At 46.5% G+C, this 22,760-nt stretch overlaps 1 protein-coding gene and 1 non-coding gene across 3 annotated transcripts in view; one reads left to right on the forward strand and one right to left on the reverse strand.

Annotated features, from left to right (window-relative positions):
- Tbc1d2b (TBC1 domain family member 2B) overlaps positions 1–19,636 on the reverse strand; it is a 71,541-nt gene extending 51,905 nt beyond the window's left edge. Inside the window, exon 1 of one of the 2 annotated variants that reach the window (XM_006985036.4) lies at positions 19,262–19,636. In XM_006985036.4, the coding sequence (XP_006985098.2) occupies positions 19,262–19,621 (360 nt within the window). In that variant the 5' untranslated portion in view covers positions 19,622–19,636. Of the gene's footprint in view, positions 1–17,932; positions 18,199–19,261 lie in introns of those variants that run through there. The other variant, XM_042281420.2, reaches the window with a different exon arrangement.
- On the forward strand, positions 6,437–6,543 carry LOC121831196 (U6 spliceosomal RNA). The gene has a single exon (XR_006074578.1). It is a non-coding gene; the product is annotated as a U6 spliceosomal RNA (small nuclear RNA).
- Positions 19,637–22,760: the final 3,124 nt, after the last annotated feature.

The raw sequence follows: 22,760 nt of genomic DNA on the forward strand, positions 1-22,760 counted from the left end.
TATGTCCACAGCACTGCTGTCAGCTGAGGTCACAGGTGCTTCTTTTCTTGCAGTGTGCAGCGGTAACTGCAGTGTGAGGTGGCAACTGCAGTGTGCAGCGGTAACTGCTAACACTCATAACCAGTCCAAGGGCTGAAAATAAATGACTGTAAAATGCAAAGCCATCCATAGGACATCTATCTTACCCCTTCCAAGGCTAGGGAGATAATGTAAAAGAAGGGGCAGAAAGAATTTAAGAGCCAGAAGAAGGGGTGAAGTGTTACTTTTCTAGTGTTCTCTAAGACACAAGCTAAACTTGCTGGTCTTGAATCTAAGAATCTGGTGCCTTGAGCTGGGTGGTGGTGGTGGCGGCGGCGGCGCACGCCTTTGATCCCAGCACTCTGGAGCCAGAGGCAGGCGGATCTCTGTGAGCTTGAGGCCAGCCTGGACTACAGAGTGAGTTCCAGGAAAGGCACAAAGCTACACAGAGAAACCCTGTCTCGAAAAACAAAACAAACAAACATACAAAACAAAACAAAAAAAGAATTTGGTGCCTTGAAAAGATGAGTCTGGTTTCTTATGTTAAGTTGTTGCTGCTGTCAATATAAAACCCTACATAAAAGACCAAACCAAACATCTTGGAAAACCACCCTGGCTGTCTCCAGAGTGGATGTGATGTGAGAGGTAGGGGCAGAAAAGGACTGTGTGGACACAATCCTGACATGGTAGCATCTAATGCCTCTAAGAGCTGTGATATGAAATATCAGTTCAGAGAAGGGAGCTTGGCATGCCTCATTCAGTCAAGGAGGAACTGTTCTTGACCGCTGCCTAAGAAGTACCAAGTGATGCTCCAGCTGCTACCACAAGTTCTTATGCCTAGGCCACCATAGCATCAAATCCAGAAGCCACTCACTCATAGATGAGTCTGGCTCTGGCCCTCTGTTCCTTCTCTTGGACCCTCGGGACTGCTCTCCCTTCAACTCAGCTGGCTTTCAATGCAGTGCTCAAAATAATACTACACTAAATCATTTAACTTTAAGATCGTTGGTTTCATCAGAAATTTCCTTTTTTAATTAAAAAAAAAATGAAGTGTCAAAAGAATTTATTGGCCATTTTATACGCTAGCAGTCCAGATATAATGTATATTGTATGAAAGAGAACACTTACTGGTCCTTTGCCTGTCTAGACTTTTATGTCTTTAACTGTGCAAACTTTTCAGCAGACCTTTTAAGAGCCCACCACAACAGGAAACGTTACTGGGGAGCCTGGCTGGCTACTCTGCAGCAAAGTCAGGGAGCTGGGCTCCACCAGCCGGCAGGGTCTCTCCACTGTGAAGGCCTCACCTCAGCTGTTCACTCCCTGGGACCCCAGTCCTTCAGGCCACACTGCTCACCTATCGTAACTCAGTGCAGAGGGCTGGGCAGACAGCTGGGAAAGTGCTTGCTTTGTAAGAATGAAGGCCTGAGTTTGATCCCCAGAATCTACATCAGAAAAAAGAGGAAGGAAAAGAAAAACGGGGAAGCAGCAGCAGCAGCAGCAGCAGCAAGTCTTTAATTCCAGCGCTGGGGAGGCAGAGCAAAGAGGATCCCTGAGGCTTACCAGTCTAACCTACTTCAGGCCAAGGAGAAACCAACACACACACACACACACACACACACACACACACACGCAAGAACGCACAAAAAAAATCCAATCAACCGATCAACTAACCAAACCAACAAACAAAAAAACAAAAAGAAAAAAAAGAAAATGTGGAAAGCACCCAAAAACAACAGCCAGTATTGTCCTCTGGCCTCTGTATGAATGAACACACACACACACACACACACACACACACACACACACACACACACACACCCCTGAACATGTGGTGCATATGTCTCTGTTTCTCTCCTTTCCTTCTCCCCCTCCTTCTCTCTCGCACACACAAACTTACTCAGTACACTTAGAAACCATAAACATTCTCTGAGCCATGACCCCATTCCTAGGAATTGACCCCAAGCACTGCTAAGGATGAAAAGGGGACAATGCATGTACATTAAAGACTGGCAGTCAGCATTGGGGACACAGACCTTAAGGGGACCCACTGATTCCTTTGCTCAAACACTCGGAGAGCAAATGTTTTCTTCCACCTAGCAAAAAACGATGACACACATGCTCGACACAATCAGCATAAAATGGCCAGCAGGTTGGAGGTGAGACAAAAACCAGATTTTCTTTTAACATGTTAATCCACTGTCTTCTCAGATTGCTGGCTTTCTGAATAATGCAGTTTATAAAGATTGAAAAAAAAAAAGGCAGAAAGAAAGAAAAAGAAAGCCCAGTTACATGACTGAGATATCCTTCATTCTATGGTCTGAAAAAGTCTAGTACAAATTCAAAGCATGGCAAAGAGATGATAAAATTCATCTAAAGTTCAGTCTGAAATAATGGGGATGGAATTGTCCTACCATAGTAAAGCATGTTATAAAGCCACAATAATTAAAGCAAGAGTATATACTGCTAGCAAATCAAAATACATGGTTCTGGTTCAGTATGTAGAAGAGTATTTAAGTACCATTTCAAAGCAAACCAGTGGAGAAAGGATTAACTATTGAATAATGGCATTGACAACCAGTCACACATCTGGAAAGAAATCAAATCACCACGATTATGACCTACATGAGAGACCTATCGCAGTGGAGAATTATCTCAAATTCGATCTAAGATTTAATAAATTGAATACAAATCATCAGATGAAAGAAACAGTAAACATGATAAATTAATGAATGGAATAAATCCCACTAAGTTACAAGAAGATGTCTATGTAATTAAGATTGTGTGTCTCCTTTTGCCTCGTGAGGCAAGAGATACATAGATTTCCACAGCATTTTTTTTTTTTTTTTTTTTTTTTTCCGAGACAGGGTTTCTCTGTGTAGCTTTGCGCCTTTCCTGGAACTCACTTTGGAGACCAGGCTGGCCTCGAACTCACGGAGATCCACCTGGCTCTGCCTCCCGAGTGCTGGGATTAAAGGCGTGCGCCACCACCGCCCGGCTCCACAGCATTTTTACGGAGATGAAGGAATGCCTGGGCTTACAGAGCCACGTAGCAGAGCAGCAATTCATGGGGAAGAGTTTGGCAGAAATCTTGGAGAGCAAACAGTGAGGTCCAATCCTCGGGCACGATCCTACCCAGATGTGAGCTGTGGTGCAGTGCCTAAGAAAAACAAGCCACTCCTTTAGGACTGAGCCCTGAAATGACAGCTAGAAGGACAGACTTCAAATGGCAAGTCACCAGCTGCTTCTCCCCTCTACAACCCTAGGGAGCTGGCGGGCTCCAGGCTGACAGTTACAGAGTTAAGTCTCTCCCCTAGCAACATGGAAGAAATGTCTTTGCATTTCTATTTTCTTGGAACAGAAAGTCTTTCTAAAGCTACAATGTAAGCAAGCAATGAAAATGTGTGTGTGACTAAAAATGCCAGAAATAAAATTAAAAGCAACGAGAAACTGAGAAGAAACCTGGAGATCTGAGTCTGATGTGGAGTCTAGGGCTATCACAGCTTTGCAGGGAATCCTGGAGGGTGTTCTGTTTACCTACTTATTCTTCCGTACTTTTATAAAAGTACATTTTAACTCCCCTCCCCCCAGGACAGGGTCTCACCATGTAGCTGTAGCTGGCCTGGATGGAACTCTCTATGTAGGCCAGTCTGGACTCAAATTTAGAGATCCACTTACCTCTGCCTCCCAAGTGCTTATTTAGACTTCAGTTTTTTAAGGTTTATTTTATGTTGTATGGATGAGTGTGTGCCTGTGCCTGTGGAGGTCAGAAGAGGGTGTCAGATCCCCTGGAACTGGAGTTATAGATAGTATGACCTGCCTTGCATGTGCTGGGAACCAAACCCGGTTCTCTGTGAAAGCAATGAGTGCTCTTAGCCATTAAACCATCCCTCTGTCCCCAAACTTAGACTTTAATGTCAAGTAAGAACGACAACACAGATACACTCCTGTGAAGAATTTGGGAAAAAAAGAAGAAAATAAATTAACCATAACCACCTCACCAGAAATGGTCCCTCCCAAAACTTTGGTGTACTTATTTCTGAAATTTTTCTCCCCACAAATACATATATCTGTTTTCTTTAAAAAACTGGAATGAAGTGTAGGCTCTCCAGTCATCTATACTGGCATGTTAGTAATGTAACACGCTATCAATTAAACAATTACCAGGCACTGGGCTTTTCTGCTATACACTCACTTAACCCTCACAATATTCTCCCTAAAGAGAACCATCTACCTGCCCGTGGAGCCTAAGCACCTGGCTTCACACCCCTGCTCTTCCAACCAATAGCTGGGTGAGACAGGTGCCTTGTTTACCCAAACCCTGGATGCCTCCTCGGTGAAATGGATGTCACACCAGGATCCTGCTCCAGGCTGGTGTTCTCAGTGACTGGTGCGATACCCACTATCGACTGCACTGTGCTTCCCAAGCTCTCACAGCCAGCTTCACAGTCAAATTCAAAGCCGAGTCTGCCCATGTCCCACTCTCGAGGAGGATTAGAGTACGCCCAAGGCAAACTCCATTCTCAGTACCCCAGCAGGAAACACAAGTTCCTCTATGGCTTTCCCCAAATGTTGAAAGGCTGATGACCTCAAACAACACTGAAGATCAATTTAAAACCCCACGAGGGTGCTGGTGTTAGGGGCACACCAGAGGCCATGCACTCATCAGTGCACAGGGCCTCAATTCTGGGGTGCAAGCATGGCCCCCTGAGACTGAGAGATCAAGACCATCAATCAGTCCTTAATGTGCTTTCACTGGACACTTGCAACCATAACTCTATTCTAAGGTCATTGTTTGGAAATAAAAAGCAGCAGGCCTGTGGTTAAAGGTGTTCATTGTTCTTATATATGACATGGGTTCAATTCCCAGCACCCATATGGCAGCACAAAACCATTCATAAAAACTCCAGCTCCAGGGAATCCAACACCCTCTTCTGACTGAGGGTACTAGGCATGTTTATGGTATGCAGATATACAAGCAGGCAAAATACTCATATATGCTGTGGGATAATGTTTTTGTACACTGGTTTAATAAAATGCTGATTGGCCAGTAGCCAGGCAGGAAATATAGGAGGGATAAGCAGACAAGGAGAATTCTGGGAAGAGGAAGGCTGAGTCAGGAGACGCCGGCCTGCCGTCCAGGGAGCAGCATGTAACAGCACACAGGTAAAGCCACAGAACATGAGGCAACATACAGATTAACAGAAATGCACTGAGTTTAAGTGTGAGAGGTAGTCAGTAGTAAGTCTGAGCTAATGGTTGAGCAGTTGTAATTAATATAAGCCTCTGTTTGTTTACTTGGGTCTGAGCAGCTGCAGACCGGGTGGGACACAGGAAAACTTCAGCTACACATATACATAAAATAAAATAAATATTTAAAAAATAAAATGGAAAGAAACGGAAAGCTGCAAGCAATCACAGGCCACATCTAAACAGACGCAGAGAAGGTACAACAGCTTCCATGCAGAGCAGGCCCACCAGGTCTGCTGTACTTGGGCTGACGCCCTGACCAAGCTCTCAAACTCATTCGATCCAGGCCTCTGTGGCAGGCCCTCCGACTGGACAGCTATCCCTAGTCTTCACTTTCCAAATCCTCTTCTGACTCCTAGTCGATGAAGTTCTGCCCGCCCCATGTCTAAAACCCTTGGATGTTTTCAAATGCCAAGTCATGTGGCTGAGGATAGGGCCCACGGTGCCCACCCTCCACAGGACCATGTCCTTTCACACATTGGCTTCCATGAGCTAACGAATCTTATGATGGTATACTTATTTCCTTAAAATAGGTATACATTTTTCTTTCTTTTTTGAGAACACTCAATGAAACCTACTTACTGTTAAAGAGTTGGAATTCTTGGCCCTTGATAGCTCCATTCTTAAACTTAAGAAAGGGTATACTTATTTCCAAGGAATGTCTAAGGTACTTTGCCCATAAGCAATAAAAACTGTACACAGCCTGATAATATAAAACAAAGTTCAAATGGATGGCAGACTAGTTTCCAATTTTCCATTTGAGTGTTTCAAAATCATGCATGAGTCTAGAAACAATCTCAAGGGTTCGGACTTCATACTAATGGAAAAATGAGTGTTTTTCCCTTGGAAGATTTTTGAAATCTTCAATTTGAACCCAAGTGAGAGGTCAAGGCAACTAACACTGGGCCTCTTGCTCCTCAGAAGACAGAATGCAATTTCACAAACTCCACACATCTAGGGAACAAAATAAAGTCTCATTTGTTAAGTCTTTAAATTGCTAATTAAATTTAGCATTTTCATATATCTTATGAAAATAACCACCCAAACTCTAACCCAATTCCTTTTCGAGAGCTGGATGGTTCCCATGCCTCTAACATGCAATGGTGGGTAGCCAGCTGATGAATGCTGCCATCTTTAGTACTGGAACAGTCTGCTCTTAAAAGCAACACTTGTGCTAGCTTGGGCAGTACATATATTGAAACTGGACCGATACAGAGAAGATTAGCATTGCCTTGTGAAAGGATGACTAAATCAATCTGTGAGGCATTCCATAACTAAAAACAAAATCTTTAGAGAAAAGCCATTTCTTAATACTGTAAGAGGCGGCAACCAGGTATAGTGGCTCACACCTTTAACCCCAACATTCAGCAAAACTGTTGGGAGTCTGTGGCCAACATGGGCTACACAGTGGGTTTCAGGCCAGCCTGGGGCTGCAGTGGGAACCTGCTGTGGGGAGTAGAGGCACATGCTGGTGTTGGACTTTGAATAAAGCCTATGAGCAGATCAGAGAAGAACAACAAGTACAGAGGGATGGGAGCAGCAGACATGGCCAGCCTGGGAAGGGCTGGCCGACAGTCTCTCAGCCTAGGCTGCCCACACAGACACAGGCAAGGTTCATCAGGATGCAGGCAAGAAGGACAAGGCCACCCCCTGGCCCTGCTCTTCCTCTCAGGAAATGGTAAAGTCTGTTAAATGCTTTCTGTTTTAGAGAAAGGGAGCACTGGAGGCCTCCAAGTGACCAGAGAGCTACATTCCAATGGCTCTGCTACTGCAAAGTCAGGGAGGACCAGGGCAAGTAAGAACTCCTGTGGCCCCAGCCAGGGGCCTGCCAGACAGCTCTGCTCCAACACTGCCTCCTCTGAGAGCATAGAAACCCAGAATGCAAAGTCAATTGCACCTGCAAACCACAGAGTGCAAACCTGAGTTAAGGCCTCGCACTTCACTGGCTTCCGCCCACGCAGTTCTGTTATTTCTGTTCTACCACCAGAGAGTGGGAGACCTAAGGTCCATCCCCGGAACTCACACGGTAGAAGGAGAGTACTGATGCTCCAAACTTTTCCTGTGACCTCTACACATGCATCATGGCCACCATCAAACAGTCCCAACAAGAACAGTCACTCATGACCCAGAGAGCAGAGAGGAGAGGCCAGAGATCTACAGCGGATGGGCAGTGACGATCACTGGCAATGTAGACTCTTGAGGCCCACACTGGCCCACTGAGCATGGCATCTCTAGGGCAGGAACTCCACCGCTGCACCTTGACAGTACCCAGACTTCCTCTACATCATCACTTCCAGAACCACTGTTCTGAGGAAGCCACATTTCTTCAAAGGACAGGAAAAGTCTTACTAGCATGTTATCTCTGGTACAGCATCCATGGGAGGCCTGGGTAAACTGTAAAGTTCCCTTTCAAAGGGAAGGCTAGGGGACTCATTCCATGCCATGGCCAAAGGCCTGCTTCCTCTGGTGAATACTTTACAATGAGGGCACCCCTGAGAGGGATGAGGACAGAGACACCACTGCTTCTGTTGGTCAGCTCCTGCTGGAAATTTACAATCTATGCTGTCCCTTTCCAAACTTTATGCAATTAAACATGCTCAACTTATGCCCAACATAAAATAGTTGCATGTACAATTGTGTGTCTGTATAAAACCAGGAGCACAGCCTGCTTTCCTAATAATGGATATGCACATGGAACAAGTATTATCTAACAGCTTGGACCATGTGTCTGGAGGAGACTTTAGTTCCAAGACTGAGAGTGGGAATCAGTGTCCTCAATGTGTTTATATGCAGGGGAAGGACTGGCTGATCTCTGGGGGCCTCTCTAGTTCTGACTTGGGGGTAACAGGCAGAACACCAACAAGAAATGACCTCCTTGAGAGCCATTTATTTAATGACAGTGCCCTGACCACAATCCAGTGACAGGACAATCTCCTTGAGGCCAGAGGTGATAGTTGACTCCAGCTGGATCCCCATCCTGGCCTTATCCTACAAGGCCTGCTAGGGAAAGGGCTGGCTGCAATCACATAGAAAGAGTCAGGTCACCTTCCCTATAAGCAGTCTTCCTGAACACCGGAGAGCTGGAAAGGGAAGTAAAACTGGGCTGCCTGCCTACAAGTAATTCCTTTAATCCAAGATCAACATCCTGATAACACTGGTCTGCTCTCTTCTAGTCAGGGAACACCCAGCCTGACGGCTGGCCTGGGGAAGTCTGCTGGAAGAGAGGCTGCTCTTCCCAGTGGACCGGCCCTGAGACAGCAGAGGAGGTGGCGGCCAAAAGATCCACCTCCTGAAGCTCTTTCTCCCCCTAATTCCACACAATCCCAGCAAAAGCTGAGCAAAACACAGGATGCAAACTCATTATAAGGTGCAGACTCTCATCTTCCTGGGGACATTTCTGCAAATCCAAGAGGTACTAAGTCTTTGAGCAGTTCTGCAATTAAACCCCAGGGACGTTTCTTGATGAAATTAGAAAGAGGCTGGGGAAATGGCTGTGGTACGTAAGTGCTTACTGTGCAAGTACAAGGATCCAAGTCTAGATCCCTAGCATGTACGTAAAACCCAGGTATGACATGTATGCCTGTGACCCAGTGCTGGGAGACAGGCACAGGCAGATCCCAGGGATTCCCCTTCACTTACCGTGGAGAAATGCCAGAATTCTGTCAGAACCAAAAAAATTTGCAGACATTTGGTATTTAACTCCCAGAATACTGACATATGCAGACAAATATGGCCTCTTTCCAACATTCTTGCAGTTCTTGGATTGTAACAGGTGCAAATTACTTCTAAAATTCTAACACTATTTTTTTTTTCTTAACTCAATGGAAAGTTTTCACTGATACGTTTGCATCAAGATGCACAACACTGGGCCTGGAGAGGTGGCTCAGTGGTTAAGAGCACAGGCTGCTCTTCCAGAGGACATGAGTTCAATTCTCAGCACCCACATGGCAGCTCACAACCAACTGAACCTCTAATTCCAGGGGATCCGGTACCCTCTTCTGGCCTCAGCAGGCACACACGCAATATAGTCATATACATAAAATAAAGAAACATTTAAAAAGGATGCACAATGCTTAGAACATGACAATAGATACAAAAACATTTGCTAAGTAAATGGACACTACAAACCTTCTATTTGCCATGAAATGAGAGCATATTACCTACCATCACGCTACAGCAGCTGAGGGCTTAAAGCATTCCTTTAGCTAACAAACACAGCCTGTACATCTACTGGGTGCCTGGCACCCCTATAAAGCATTAGAAATACAGTGGTGGACCACACAGGAAACTCTTGTGCTCCTACAGGACTCAGTATCAGGTGCTTCTGAGAATAGGAGAGGATGTGATAGTACCAGGGGTAAAACCATCTGACTCGCCAGTCCACCCAGGGTGTCTTGTGCTTATAATTAGGTCAGGAACCCTGCAGTCTCCTTGGGGCCTCTCAGCTTCTTGCCCTCTGAAGGCCTCACACATACCAGTCCCGGGACATTAGCTGAACTATGTACCTTTGGTAGAGGGGATTTACAGAAAACTAGTTAGATGTCTCACACTCCCCAACTCCCCATTCCCATACTGTGATGTAGGCACTCTATGAAAGCAAAGCGAATTCAGCAGAGCCCCAGCCTAGGAGGACTTAGGGAAAATCCCACTCAGATGTCTCTGCTTAGCAGAACCCCAAATTCCTAATCAAAACCTCTTTCCCTCTCCCAGTCTGAAAATCATTTCTACAACAGTAGGGTTCTTCTCTCCTTTTGGAACGAAGAGAGTTACCATTTATTTTCTGTCCTGCCTAGAGATGGAAAGGTTGCAACCAGTGGCTGACCATTAAGTACTTCAACCAAGAGACCTGTCTTCTCCCTCAGATCCCTTGGCCAGGTGGGAATCAGTACTGAGTACACTTGGTGCTTGTCTTAGTTAATTTTCTATTGCTGTAACAAAATATCATGACCAAGGCAACCTAAGAAAGAAAACATTGAATTTGGGGCCCAGGGTTCCAGAAGGCAGTAGTGGCCATGACCATCATGCAGGACAGCATGGTAGCAGACAGGCAGGCATGGCACTAGAGCAGTAACTGAGAGCTTACTTGTTGCAATAACAACCATGATGTAGAGACGGCTAACTGGGAATGGCATAGACTTTTGAAACCCCAAAGCTCACCCCCAGTGACACACCTCCTCCAACAAGGCCATACCTCCTATCCTTCCCAAACAGTTCTACCAACTGGGGACCAAGCATTAAAACATGAGCCGATGGGGGCCATGTTCATTCAAACCATCACAGTGCCCCCTCCATTTCTCAGGAAACAGTTATCTTGGAAGGGGAAATTAATTGGCAGTGTACATAGAAGGAAAGAAATATGAAACAGCCAGTTAGTGAAGGCGGCCTTCAGGAATGCCTCAGGGGAGGAAGTCTAGCAATGCAGGGCAGAGCAGGCCCTCCAAAGCTAGCAATAATAGGTGTCAGCACTCTTAGCCATGACAAAGTAAAGATACTTGAGGGCATTGTTGGCGATATCCCCAACTCTACATTTATCTACTTAAAAAAATTACATTTTTCTGTATTAGCATATATTTATTGTATCAAAAACAATGGGCTTGCCGGGTGGTGGTGGCACACACCTTTAATCCCAGCACTTGGGAGGCAGAGCCAGGCGGATCTCTGTGAGTTCGAGGCCAGCCTGGGCTACCAAGTGAGTCCCAGGAAAGGCGCAAAGCTACACAGAGAAACCTTGTCTCGAAAAACCAAAAAAAAAAAAAAAACAAAAAACAATGGGCTTTATTATGACATTTCATATATGTATTCCCATCACCTGTCTATTACACTGAAGATCTTCCTCTTCCCAAGTAGTTTTTTTACCCCCCCTTGTACTCATTCTCATTCTCTCTCTCTCTCTCTCTCTCTCTCTCTCTCTCTCTCTCTCTCTCTCTCTCTCTCTCTCTCTCAACTCTAGATTCCACAAGACAGAGAATATACAACATCTTTCTTTATCAGTCTAGGTTATTTTGCTTGGCATGGTATTCTCTACCTTAACCCATTTCCCTGCAAATGACATAATTTAATTCCTCATGACTGAACAAAACCTCACTGTCTGTGATATATTTTCTTTATCCATTCATGCACTTAACATTTCATTTTATAATGATGACAGTAACGTTCCAGATCCCGTCCAAACACTTCCCAAAGTTAACTTATCTGACCTTAAATGACAGTTTATGAAGTAGGAGCCATCACGATCTAGGGTCTCTTGCTCAAGAGCACACAGCAAGCAGGTCAGGCAGGAATTCACCCAGAGGAGGCCTGACTCCAGGGACCAAGCTCTTAACAGATTCCTAATCTTAGGAGAATTTCCCAACAACAAAATAACTGAAGTCCAAGTATCCTGTGGCTAGCAACTGTCAGAGAAACTCACTTATCCGGCCTGTGGAAACTGCCTTTCCTCCGATGATCCTGGGGAATGAAAGAACAAATTGAATTGAGCCTGGTACATAGATTTCCTAAGCCTGGTCTACTGTACTCTTCCCTTTGCAACAAGGCTTGTTGCCAAGTCAGACTACAGCAAGTTTAAATCATCAGAAAAGATCCCCTACCAGGCTACTGGCAACCGAAGAGAAACACTCAGGTTTTTGTTGGTAGTACTGTCATCTTCCTGGTTTGAGAGGTATTTGGGAGTTGACACAGGCTACCTTATTACCTAGAAATATCCTTCTTCACACCCTGTATCTCCAGGCTCCACCTGTTTACAGGTTATAAACGGAATCAGAAGACTCTACTTCAAAAGCGAGCGCCATTTTACTGGCACAAAAGTGCTACTCCATATGGTGAGGTTCGGCCAGCGGCCCCCCAAGAACTAGGATGTGCCTGTCTCCACCTTCAGCTTCAGCTGCTTCTCAGGGACTCAAGAATTACTTTTGTTTTTGCTGTTGTTATGCCTGTGGGCATGGGCTCCTATCTACTTTTCTGGAATAAAGAATTCCTTCAAAGGAAGCTCCATGTTGGAAAGAGCACACCCATTCTGAAGGAACCAAGAATGCACTTTCTCACAGGAATGGGATCTTCATACATCACACATCTCCCTGCTCCCAGTACTGTTCTGCCCTCCCTTCCCCCATCCTGATCCATCAAGCAGGCTTTCAAGAATTGAATTCCCTTGCCTTTAAAAGACAAACAGGACTAGGGACTGGCTTAGTTGGTAGCGCGCTTACCTAGGATGCATGAAGCCTGGTGTTCAGTCTCCAGCACCACATAAACCAGATGATCCTACACTTGGAGGACGAGGCAGGAGGATCAGAAGTTCAGGGCTACATAGGAGCTTAAGGACAGCCTGGGCTACATGAGATCCTATCTCAAGGAAAAAACAAGAGAGTAAGGTGGGTTAAACGGATTGTTTTGAAATAGTGTAGGAGGATTAGTAAATTCTACCATGTGAGGACCCAGCCAGACGGCATCATCTGCAAAGCAGAGTGAGTCTTCAGCAGACTAAATGATTTATACTGATACCTAGGACTCGGTTTCCCAGCCTCTAGAACTGTGAGCAAGACATTTCTGGTATTTATAAGCCACTCGGTCTATGGGATGTTGCTGTAGCAGTCCAAATGGATTCAGACCACCAGCTGGTCTCCTTATTCACTGATCCCTTCAGCTCTTAGGAACAAAGACCAAAATCCCGCCATAAACCCAAGGACCACAGGTTCAAGTTAAGGAGACGTGGCTGGGTCTTAACATGGTCCTGTACTACCTGAGCCCTCCCACCTAAAAACCAGCCGCTGCCTATTTTTGTACTGTCTAAGAGCAATAAAACTTAACATTTTTAAGTGGTTGGGAAAGAAATCAGAAGAGAAACCTTTTGTGACATAAGATTATCTGAAATTCAAACTTGGGAACCCAGCTATACCCAGCAAAGATTCCGTTTGGACTCTACAGAGGAACAAAGTAGCGACAGAGACGGCATGGCCTGTGCAACCTCAAGTATGTATACGTGGCCCTGTCTAGAAAATGTTTGCCCCTGCTAGAACAGCGTCCCCAGAGCCCAACCCGTGGGCAAGCAACACTCCACAAACTCTCTCCTCTGGGGAAGGCTGAATTAAAACCTTCTTTTGGCTTCCTGATGCCTGTGAAATCTGCCGGTCTTTACTGAATAAACAGCAGCCACTTTTATGACATGTGGCAAAAATGTTTTTATAACATCTGCACATTTGAGAGTTCTAGATGGTCACTTCTAAAGGGCCAGAGGTCATACTAAGATCGTGCTTACTGGTGATGACTTTCTATTCTTCCATGTAATGAAGGTCTGCTTGGGCTCCTTGTCTCGGTTTAGGTATCAGAAATAAAAAAAAAAAAAAATCATACACTGGGACTGTGAAAATGGCTCACTGCTTGCTGTGCAGTTTCCAGCACCCACATAAAAAGGTGGGCATAGCTGTACACACGTCTGTAACACTAGTGTGCGTGCGCGCGCGCGCGCGCGCGCGCGCGCGCGTGTGTGTGTGTGTGTGTGTGTGTGTGTGTGTGTGTGTGTGTGTCTGCTGGGGTAGGGTGGGGTGGTACAAAAAGGCACATTCTAGAAACTTACTGGCTGGCTTCACTGAGCAACCCTGTCTCAAGGGAATAGGCAGACCACAATAAAGGAAGATGCCCAATGTTCTCTGGCTGCTGCTTGCATAAGGACCCACATGCACGTGCCATTCACACATATACACCACACATACACATGATGATGATGATGATGACGACGACGACGACGACGACGACGACGACATTGTCATAGACTGAGGGGCTTAAACAGAAATTTACTCATCACAGTTCTGAATGCCCAGACATCCAAAATCAAGACTCTGGACAATTCAGTTCCTGGCAAGGGCCTGTGAATCTGAGATCTGGCACTGTTGGAGTCTAACACAACCCGCTCTCACTAAATGTTTGAGGAAGGTAACTTTTATGCTATGACCTTACAGAGACAGATAATCTCTCCGGCATCTGTCTTTATGGAGCTTAATCTCATTCAGGAAGGCTTCACTTCCCAAATCCATGGTACTCTTGAGTTGGGGCTTCAATATAGAAATTTTGAGAAAGCAATGAATATTTACTCAGTCAACAGCACACCTACTTTGTGCCAGGTACAGTTCTGAGAAGTGCTCAGAGAGCGAGACTGGACACTGCACGGTAGAGACTCCCCATAACAAGGAGTATGCGGGAGGCAGTAGGGCAGAAAGCAATTGTATCAGGAACTGATATATTTGAATTATATCAGGTATACTTGAATATAATCAGGTATACTGAATTATATCAGGTATACTTGCCGTTAAGGAACTGACTGCCTGGGAAACCGTAACAAATCTATGAAAAGCCAAGTTCCCACAACTTAAGATTTAAATAATGCTTCAAGACCCTACACAGAAGCCTTAGTGCAGAACAGCTTAGCAGAACCATTCACCAAGGCAGGCTGGTTTACCACATCTATTCTGTGTCGAGCACACTATCATTATCCACACTAACAAATGTTTGTCATTAAGCTGAGAGCCGCTCAGCAAGAGGGAATGGGCATTTTCCTCACAAAACAGGGTTAAGAATAGGGATGCATAGTTGTTCAGTTACGTGTGATTTGGAAACCAACATGCAACACACACGTTCATGTGAGCACCACATGCCTCCAAGAAAGGGAGAAGGGGGAGGGGAATTCATCTGCAGCCAGTCTGATGATGTTTCTTGCTCCAAGAACTGCGGAGAAGAGCCGGGGCACGGGTCATCCAAACTTTACCAGCATTCAGTCACATGCTTTCTTATCCCCAAGTACCAGCTCAATCCAGAAATAACTCCATGCCTCTGGTCCCAGTTGGGGAAGAAGCCTCTAGCGGCACACGGCACAGGAAGCATCTGCCTCCTCCAGGTCTTTGCAGCAGTTTCCAAAAGTCTACTCAGAAGTAATGTGTATCCACACTAGTAGAATCAGGCAGGACAATGTTCCAGGTACTTACCACATAAACAGGACTGACCGAAATGCAGTGGAGGGGGGAAAGCCACGACACCTCACCTAAACCAAAACGAACAGTACCCAAAGTCTGGAGAGAGACATTTGCCAAAACAGATAATGCAACTGGGACACTCCCTGTTCCAGAGACTCTGCTTTCAGAGGCTGAGTCTAGCCTCGTGATCTCAGGCAAATCACAGCCCTTCCTGGGGCCTCTTTTCCCTCATCTGTAAAATAGGGCTCTGGACCAGATCCCTGACTTTAAGAATAGAGGAGTTTACCAAGAAATTCCAGTATCAGCTTTCATTAAGACTTAAGCAGTAAGGCATTCTGAAAAAAGCCCAACAAAGCCACAGCTTTTCTCGAGAAGGCTGAAAGACACTTAAAATAAGAAACACATGATAATATAGTAAGCAAATCACTGATTTTCTTTTCTTTTTTAACCAATCTTTTTCAGAAGAAATGGCATGTGCACAGTCATATGCATACCTGAACTGAAGCAGGTATAAATCTTCTCCAGCTCTTTGGAAGCCAGGGGCTCCCCTGTGGGCAGCCCTCCCGGGAAGTATTTATGCTCATGGGAATCAGATCTCATGAGAAGGAAAATGACTGCTGCTTTCCAGCTTTCCTACCATAACAGTTTTACTCCAGAAGCTCAAAAGGAATTACTGTGCCCTGTGTATATATGTGTACAGGTACACACACGTACGTATGTACGTGTACACACACACACACACACACACACACACACACACACACACACACATACACACACACACAAAGTGTACACCAGAGATCAATGCTGGATGCCTTCCTCAGTCACTATCCATCTTGTGAATTGAGATAGGATCAATCACTGAGTCTGAAGCTCCCCAGATGACTAGATTGGCTAGACCAGGAGCTCCAGGGACCCACCTGGCTCCCTCAGCAGGATTATAGGTAGGGTAATTCCATGCCCAGCTTTTGCTTGGGTGCTGGGGATCAATTCAGGTCCTCTTCTCTCCAAGCAAACACTTTATCCAACTGAGCCATCTTCCCAGTCTCTGAAAATTAACTTAAAAAACAAAAACACCCTGATTCTGAAACCCTACATCTCAATTGATCTTTTCTTTGGGAAACCATTTTCCATTCCCACCATTTCTATCAAGCCAACACTCCAATATCCTGTGTCTGTTCTCTAATTTTACATATAAAACTGTCTTGCACCAGGGCTGAAGAAAGGGCTCAGTGGTTAAGAGCACTTGCTGCTCTTGCAGAAGACCTGGGTTCAGTTCCCAGCACCTATCTGGTACCTCTCAACTGCAACTCTGCTTCCAGGAGATCTGATTAATTCTTCGGGTCTCCATGAGCACAGCACACACAGGGCACACTTAACATAAAATAGAAATCGGTTAAAAAAGAAAAAAGACCTGCATGAATATTCATGAAGGCTGTGAAATTCTGCATGAGAATCAGGTGGGGCTGTAACCCATGTGAATGTGCCCTTCCCCCACCTTTTAAAAAATGCACAACAAAACATTCTCAGAGGCCAAAGAGATGGCTAATCACTTAAGGGCACTTGCTCTTCCAGAGGACCCTGGTTCAGTTCCCAGCACCCACATGGCAGCTCACAACCATAAGTAACTCCAGTTTTCACGTACCCTCTTCAGGCCCCTGCAGGAACCAGGCACATATACATACACTCATACACGTGAAATTTAAAAAAAAAAAAAAAGTTTAACTCTGAGCTGGGTGCGGTGGTGCACACCCTTAATCTCAGATTCCAGGAGGCAGAGGCAGCTGATTCTGTGAGTTTAAGGTCAGTGAGGGCTACAAAAAGATAAGCTGAACAGCACAACACACCCTGGTACAGCTATGACCCGGTCTAAGACGAGAAACATTGCAAAACAGAAGCAGACGCCCCGGGATATCCATCCCCTCCCACAATCCTCTTCCCATCAGAGTTATCTACCACCCTGAAGCCAGGGACTTCACTCTGACATAGCTTCCCAACTCCCTGCAGGGCACAGCACAGAGCCTCTTGGTATGTTAATACCTCACACAAACTTAACTGTTACATAAAAGGTATCCCTCTGAAACTTTTTATTTCTTGCTCAGTTTTACGTTTGTGACAGATTGCATGTGCACACAGAGTGACACATACACCTCCAATTCCCTTATAGTCACTACCCATATCATTCCATTATAGGAATATAATGACTATATGACATATTTGGCTGAAGACAGTACCTGCTGTTTTATATGCCTGCCAGGTGGGGCTTACAATGTACCAGACATTTCCCATGTTTTCTAGAACATTTTCCACAGCCACTCAAGGAGGAAGGCAAAATTCACATTAGACCATAGCAGGAACTAGACAGAGAAGTGATAAGATGTGTCCAATACACATGATCAACGACGACGCTGCAAGTTCAAATCCATCCAAGCCTAAAGCCGTACACCTAACATTAAGCACTGTAAATCCACTTATGCAGATACTGCCATGATTTAGAGGTTTAAAAAAATGAAAGAGCTGGTAGGGAGAGGATTCTAAAGATGTCTGAGAAAATCTGAAACAGGAAGCTCAGTTTTCTTTCTTAACAAACAATTCCACCGGAAATTCACCAGTGTCCACATGCACACAGAGGACAAGCGTCTGCCTCGGACAAAAGTCCCTGTGGACACTCTGGAGTCAGTCCCAAGTTTACACAGACACTAAGTTACCTCAAGTTGAACTGCAGGCCTGTTTGGCTTCCTTTGGAGAAACATTTTATGCACCTACTCAGAGAGCAGAGAGAAGGGCCCAAGAGACCCTGGGAATCAGACTCTGCTGAGTCGACAAAGTTCCAAGAATCGGCTCCAGGGAACAGTTCCAGCTGCTGCACATTCTGCAGATCTCAGGAACAGTCGCATGCTCACAAGGCCACTCTGCTCTCCACTTGGCCAGCTTTGAGAGAGCTGCTGCTTCAAGCCCAACCCTGTTACTCTGGAGAAAGCCCAGCTTGCAATACGGAAGAGGAGCCAGAAAGAGAGAGGGTGGAGACTTAGGGAACCAAGCAGGGAGCAAGGCGCAGAGAGAGAGAGAGAGAGAGAGAGAGAGAGAGAGAGAGAGAGAGGGAGGGAGGGAGGGAGGGAGGGAGGGAGGGAGGGAGGGAGGGAGGGCGGGCGAGAGAGAGAGAGAGAGAGAGAGAGAGAGAGAGAGAGAGAGAGAGAGAGAGAGAGAGAGAGCCCGCCCGCCCAGCTCTAGGCCAGGGCCCAGAATGGGTGCTCTATTCAGGACCATACCTAGGAGATGTCCAGGTCCTGGCCTCTAGAACTCCCAGCAACAGGAAAGCTGCCCCAGGACTAACCACTGTCAAACCTCTAATACTCCTCAGTCTCTCTGAGGAAGCCCTCCATAAGCTGAAGCAACCCCTCCCACCTCCCCCAGCCAAAAGAACGAGGAGCAAGAGGCACAGCCAGAGTGAGCGTGGCTGGAGCATCCCCTGACCTCTCCGGAGGGGCCGTGGTAAATGATCTCTGGGGGCCCTGCCACCACTTGCCTTTGGCTACAGCACCAAACGCACCGCACTGACTGAGCACTTTAGAGTGGAAATCACTCAATCCCAGAAACCCCGTGAGATAGTTATTACTGCTGTCCCCACTTTACAGAGCAGGCAGCTGAGCACAAAGGGCATACCCAAGGTCACAGGCAGAGTTGTAATGTCAGGGGTGAAGGATGGAGGAAGGAAGCCTACAGCCGAGGGAGGGAATCCCAGAGCATCCACTGGATGGGGAGGGCGGACGCGGGAAGGAACCGAGGGAAGGCGCAGAGGGAGATAATGGGTCCAAGAGTCAAAAATCAGACTGAATAATCAATCCCCAACCGTGCCCCCGCCTCAAAGCTTAAGCACAGGTAAAGAGCAGAAGATAAGAATGAGGAAGGAATCAGACTGAGCAGTGGCGAAGGGAGGCTTGGGCAGGATAAGAGGAGGCCACTGGGGCAAGGAAGGAAGGTGGAGGGGAAAGTATGCACGCGGGACACCAGTGGGCACCGGGGCGCGATCGTCCCACCTTGAGCACTGTGACTGCACCCGCGCTGTGCACCTGGAAGTGCGTGGGCGGGTCGGCTCCCGGCTCCGCAGCCTCATCGCGGCCCTGGTAGCTGAAGCAGGCGTCCGCGATGTCCAGGTGGCCGAGCGGCAGAGCGTCCTGCGGGCTCTTGAAGTAGTAGAGGTAGCAGCGGCGCGAGTCAAACACGAACCAGCGGCTGCGGTAGCCGCGCAGCGGGCCCTTGCCCGAGAGCTTCTGCAGGTAGCCGCACAGCCGCGAGGGTTCCCGCCCCGCCACCGCCCCGGCCTCCGAGCCAGCTCCCGGCGCCGCTTCCTCGCCGCCGCCACCGCCCTCCTCCGCACCGGCCCCGGCCCCCGGCATAGCCCGCCGCCGCCGGCGCCCGCGCCCCGCGCCCCGCGCCTCCGGGCCGCCGCAGCAGCGCCCACCTCCCCGCGCCGCGCCCTCCGCAGGGCCGCGCCGCGCTGAGGAGCCTGGGACTTGTAGTCCCGCCCCCGCCGCGCCCCCGCTGCGTGGGGAGAGGAGATTCCCCAGAGACTCTGGATTGCTCAACCCAGGTTTCGGCTCATCTCGGTGCTCCAAGGTTCTTCCTTATCCCGGGAAGCTAAGTTCTGTTTCTTTATGCGAGCGTGGGTTCCAAGAGAGGGTTTTTCAAAACTTGCGGTGGGTTCACTTAACACTGCCCGGAACTCCGAATAAGCTTTGATTTTAAAATCTATGCCCAGCTAGCAGTCATAGGCGATATCACCAAGATGAGAGTGCCTGTTGGCTGGTAAAGAGAGTGGGTGCTGGGTAAATATTTGTAGAGTTTGTGAATGGAAGCCAAAGTATTTACTGCCTCTCCACATCCTGGTTTGTTCACTGAATAAAAAAAATCATGGAGGGTGTTCTGTGTAGGGTTCAAACACTGGCAGAAACTCAGCAGTGACAAGCCAATGACTTCCTGGCCTCATGTTATAGTCTAATAATAATGCACACATTTTAAAAAGCAGGAAACTAGAACAACTGCTTTGCTGCATAAATGTTATGACCTGTAAATTAATTGCTGCTTAAAATAATACCACTGTGCTGGTTAGTGTTTTTGTCGACTTGATACAAGCTACAATCCTTAGGGAAGAAGAAGATTTAATTGAGACAATGCCTCCCATAGGATTGGCCTCCTTGGGATTGGAAAGTATGTGGGGCATTTTCTTGATTGGTGATTGATGTGGGAGGGCCCAGCTCATTGTGGGTGGTGTCACCCCTGGGCAGGTGGTCCTGGATGGCATAAGAAGGTGGGCTGGGGAAACCATGAAGGGCAAGCCATGAGGAGTGGTCCTCCATGGCCTCTGCTTCAGTTCCTGCTCCCAGGTTCTTGCCCCAAGTTTCTGCCCTGACTTCCCTCAGTGATGGACTATAATCTGTAAGGTGAAATAAAGCCTTTCCTTCCCAAGTTGCTTCTGGTCATGGTGCTTTATTACAGCAATAGCAACCCTAACTAAGACATCACTTACCAGTGATGGGTGGAAATGCAATGCAGGATTGAGACAGTTTCTCACGGTGTAGCCTAGGGTGGTATTCAGCTGGAGATCTTCAAAGTGCTACCTTACCCAGGATTACAGGAGTGTGCTGCCTTACCCAGCTTCCCTGTACTTTCTGTATTAAGTCATTGAACTCTCACAACAACCTCACAAGGTAATTATTTTATTTTATGTGCTTTATGCTTTGCCTGCATGTCTGTCTGTGTGAGGGTGTCAGGTCCCCTAGAACTGGAGTTCTAGACAGTTGTGAGCCAACATGTGGATGCTGGGATTTGAACTAGGTTCTCTGGAAGAGCAGTCAGTGCTCTTTAACTGCTGAGCCATCTCTCCTGCCCCCTCCCTTCTCACAAGGTATTTTTAAATAATTAAAAAGATGAAGTTGTTGAATTTTTTTTTTTTTTTTACTTTAGCTCCATGTTGTTGGATTGTCATTAACTCTAGCCCCACATTGGGTGACAAAATGTTTTTTTTTTATTCCTATTTTCTTTTGGCTCTTTACTCTTTGTTTTTTTGGGGGGCCCACTACCCAGCTCCCAAATAAATCACACACGGAGGCTTATTCTTAGTTATAAATGCCTGACCTTAGCTTGGCCTGTTTCTTGCCAGATTTTCTTAACTTTAAATTATCCCATCTACCTTTTGCCTCTGGGCTTTTACCTTTCTCTTGCTTCAGCAAATCTTGTTTTCACTCTTACTCCATGGCTGGCTGGGTGGTTGGCCCCTAGTATCCTCTCCTTGTTCTCTTGTTCTTTTCTTCTTCCCCCCCCCAGATTTCTCCTTCTATTTATTATCTCTATCAACCCCACCTATCCTTTCTCCTGCCTTACCGTTGGCCACTCAGTTCTTTATTAGACCATCAGGTATTTTAGACAGGCAAAGCAACACAGCTTCACAGAGTTAAACAAATGAAACAAAAGAATGCAACACATCATTGCATCATTAAACAAATGTTCCGGAATATAAACAAATGTAACATACTTAAAATAATATTCCACAACAGCACTAAAGTAAGAAGATGGAGTTTGCAAAGGAAGATGAGTATAACCTGTGTGTTGGTCAGAAGAGGTAGATCTTAAGAAATGAGAAGAGACCTATATGATGAGAAGGAGAAAGGCAACCGGAAACTGGGAGGGGGGGGTAGTGGAGCAGCATTCCAGGCAGAAGGAATGATGAGTACAGAACTCACCTTTTTCAAAGAGGTATAGACATTCTAGTTGTATTTCTAGGACATATAAAATACCCCACCAGAAGAGGGTATCAGATCTTCTGCAACTAGAATTACAGATGGTTGTGAGCCAACATGTGGGTGTTGAAAACCAAACCTAAGTCCTCCTGAAGAGCAGCTAGTGCTTTTAACTACAGAGCCATCTCTCCAGCCCCCTGTCCACCATTGCATATTTCACACACACACACACACACACACACACACACACACAGAGAAAGAGAGAGAGAGAGAGAGAGAGAGAGAGAGAGAGAGAGAGAGAGAGAGAGAGAGAGAGAGGGAGAGGGAGAGGGAGAGGGAGAGGGAGAGGGAGAGGGAGAGAGAGAGAGAGAGAGAGAGAGAGAGAGAGAGAGAGAGAGAGAGAGAGAGAGAGAGAGCGCGAGCCTATTTAGAGCTTAGGTCAGGCTATTTAATCTCTTTTTGCCTCAGTCTTTTATTTTCTGCCATTACTATTATTATTGTTGTTGTTATTTTGCCATGAGCATTGCTTCTTCTTCTTCTTCTTCAGTAAGCAGAGGGAAATCTGTCAGTCAGACTGGCCTACATGCACAGTAGGCTAGAGACGTCCATGCTGTGTGCCAGCTGGGCTTCCTTGGGGAGTGAGGGGAACCAAGTTCAATTTGAGCCTCCCTCTGTGGATACGAGGGCCTATGACTAATCAGCTTGTGGAGTAGGCAGTCAGATAGGGTGTGACTTTGAAATACTATGGAAAAGGGAAGAGGTGGGAGAAGATGATACGTTCAGCTGAGGCAGGAGGGAC

Source organism: Peromyscus maniculatus, chromosome 7 (assembly GCF_049852395.1).
Source record: "Peromyscus maniculatus bairdii isolate BWxNUB_F1_BW_parent chromosome 7, HU_Pman_BW_mat_3.1, whole genome shotgun sequence".
In the NCBI taxonomy this organism is placed as follows: domain Eukaryota; kingdom Metazoa; phylum Chordata; class Mammalia; order Rodentia; family Cricetidae; genus Peromyscus; species Peromyscus maniculatus.